We start from the raw sequence: 1,465 nt of genomic DNA on the forward strand, positions 1-1,465 counted from the left end.
CTCTAATAGTTTAAATTACATTTTCACAAATATAAGTTTTGTTCTCATTGCATTGGATAAATATATATATATGTATATATATATATATATATATATATATATATATATATATATATATATATATATATATATATATATATATATATATATATATATATATATATATATATATATATATATATATATATATATATATATATATATATATATATATATATATATATATTCGAGCTTTAATCGAGCCTATATGAACGAGCCTATGATGTTCAAGCTAGGCTCGTTTAATAAGCGAGCCTAATTTTTTGTTCAAGCCCGGCTCGTTTACCATTCGACCGAACATAAACGAGCTCTTGTCGAGCCGATCACCGAGCCGTTCACGAACACGAGCCAGGATTTACAGCCCTACATGCAGATCGGTATCAAAAACAAAACCTTTGACTAATATCAGAAAACGCAGCCCCAGTTTAAGGAGTGTTCCTTACTAGGCATTTTAATTTTGAAAAAAAAAAAAAGATTAATTTAATTAAAAAGAAATGAATCTTTTCAACTATAAATTAAAAAAATGTAATTAAAAAAATTAAAACATTATCGATGCTGGGGGTTTTTCAATTGGAATTTATTTAACTGAAATCATGCATTAATTACACGAATTCCCAAAACAAAATAAAGCACGATAGTGCGATTTACATCCAAGTTGAACGTTTTAAGGTAAGCAAGCAATGACAATTACTTCAAAAAAACAGGTGTGAAGTAATAAAATAAGAAATATTGCGCTATTATATCTAGAACGAGTTTTAGATTTTTTTTATAGGTATATTGTTACGCTTCAGCTAATTTTAGTGATAAACTGCTTTTTTTTTTATGCAGTTTGTTTGTAATAATTTTTTAGCATGTCTCGTATTTTTATTCGCTATAACCACGTAAATACTTTGACTCTGTATTACTATTCTAAAATACTTATTGTATTTTAAAATAATAAATAAATATTTAGACACAAATTTTATAATCTTAGCTGAGTTTTTATTTTTATTTTTTTATAGGTAATCAAAGGTTCAATCGTATATACATATGTTCATATATATTATAAATGAACATGTTATGAGAATTATGTCTTCTGTAATGAAAAATTATAAATGGAATGATTAACAAAAAGGAACTGTTTCTTAATATTGAATTAAAAAACAGTGTATCAATAAATCAACATAAAATATGGATCTCGAAAGTTCTAAAAGAGAATATGAGAATTCTTGCAAATGCAAAGAAAATGAGCAAAATCCTCTTATATCACTTGCAATTGCAGCATCAATGCTACCAAGTAATCAACACGATAGTTCTTTGCATATTAAACAAGTAAGTGACAAAGATGTTGTTCCTTTAAACAAAGGTGCCAGAATAAAGGCTTTCCAAGAAATTTGTAATGTTATAGCCCCTGACATAAAGCTACTAAAAAACAAAGAGAATTTTA

The 1,465-nt window shown here is 25.9% G+C and overlaps 1 protein-coding gene across 2 annotated transcripts in view; it reads left to right on the forward strand.

The window, feature by feature from the left end:
* Positions 1–427: 427 nt before the first annotated feature.
* LOC101240955 (uncharacterized) overlaps positions 428–1,465 on the forward strand; it is a 28,353-nt gene continuing 27,315 nt past the window's right edge. Inside the window, exons 1-2 of one of the 2 annotated variants that reach the window (XM_065805127.1) lie at positions 428–708; positions 1,041–1,465. The exon at positions 1,041–1,465 is cut by the window's right edge and continues 351 nt beyond it. In XM_065805127.1, the coding sequence (XP_065661199.1) occupies positions 1,210–1,465 (256 nt within the window). In that variant the 5' untranslated portion in view covers positions 428–708; positions 1,041–1,209. Of the gene's footprint in view, positions 812–1,040 lie in introns of both variants that reach the window. The other variant, XM_065805128.1, reaches the window with a different exon arrangement.

Source organism: Hydra vulgaris, chromosome 09 (assembly GCF_038396675.1).
Source record: "Hydra vulgaris chromosome 09, alternate assembly HydraT2T_AEP".
In the NCBI taxonomy this organism is placed as follows: domain Eukaryota; kingdom Metazoa; phylum Cnidaria; class Hydrozoa; order Anthoathecata; family Hydridae; genus Hydra; species Hydra vulgaris.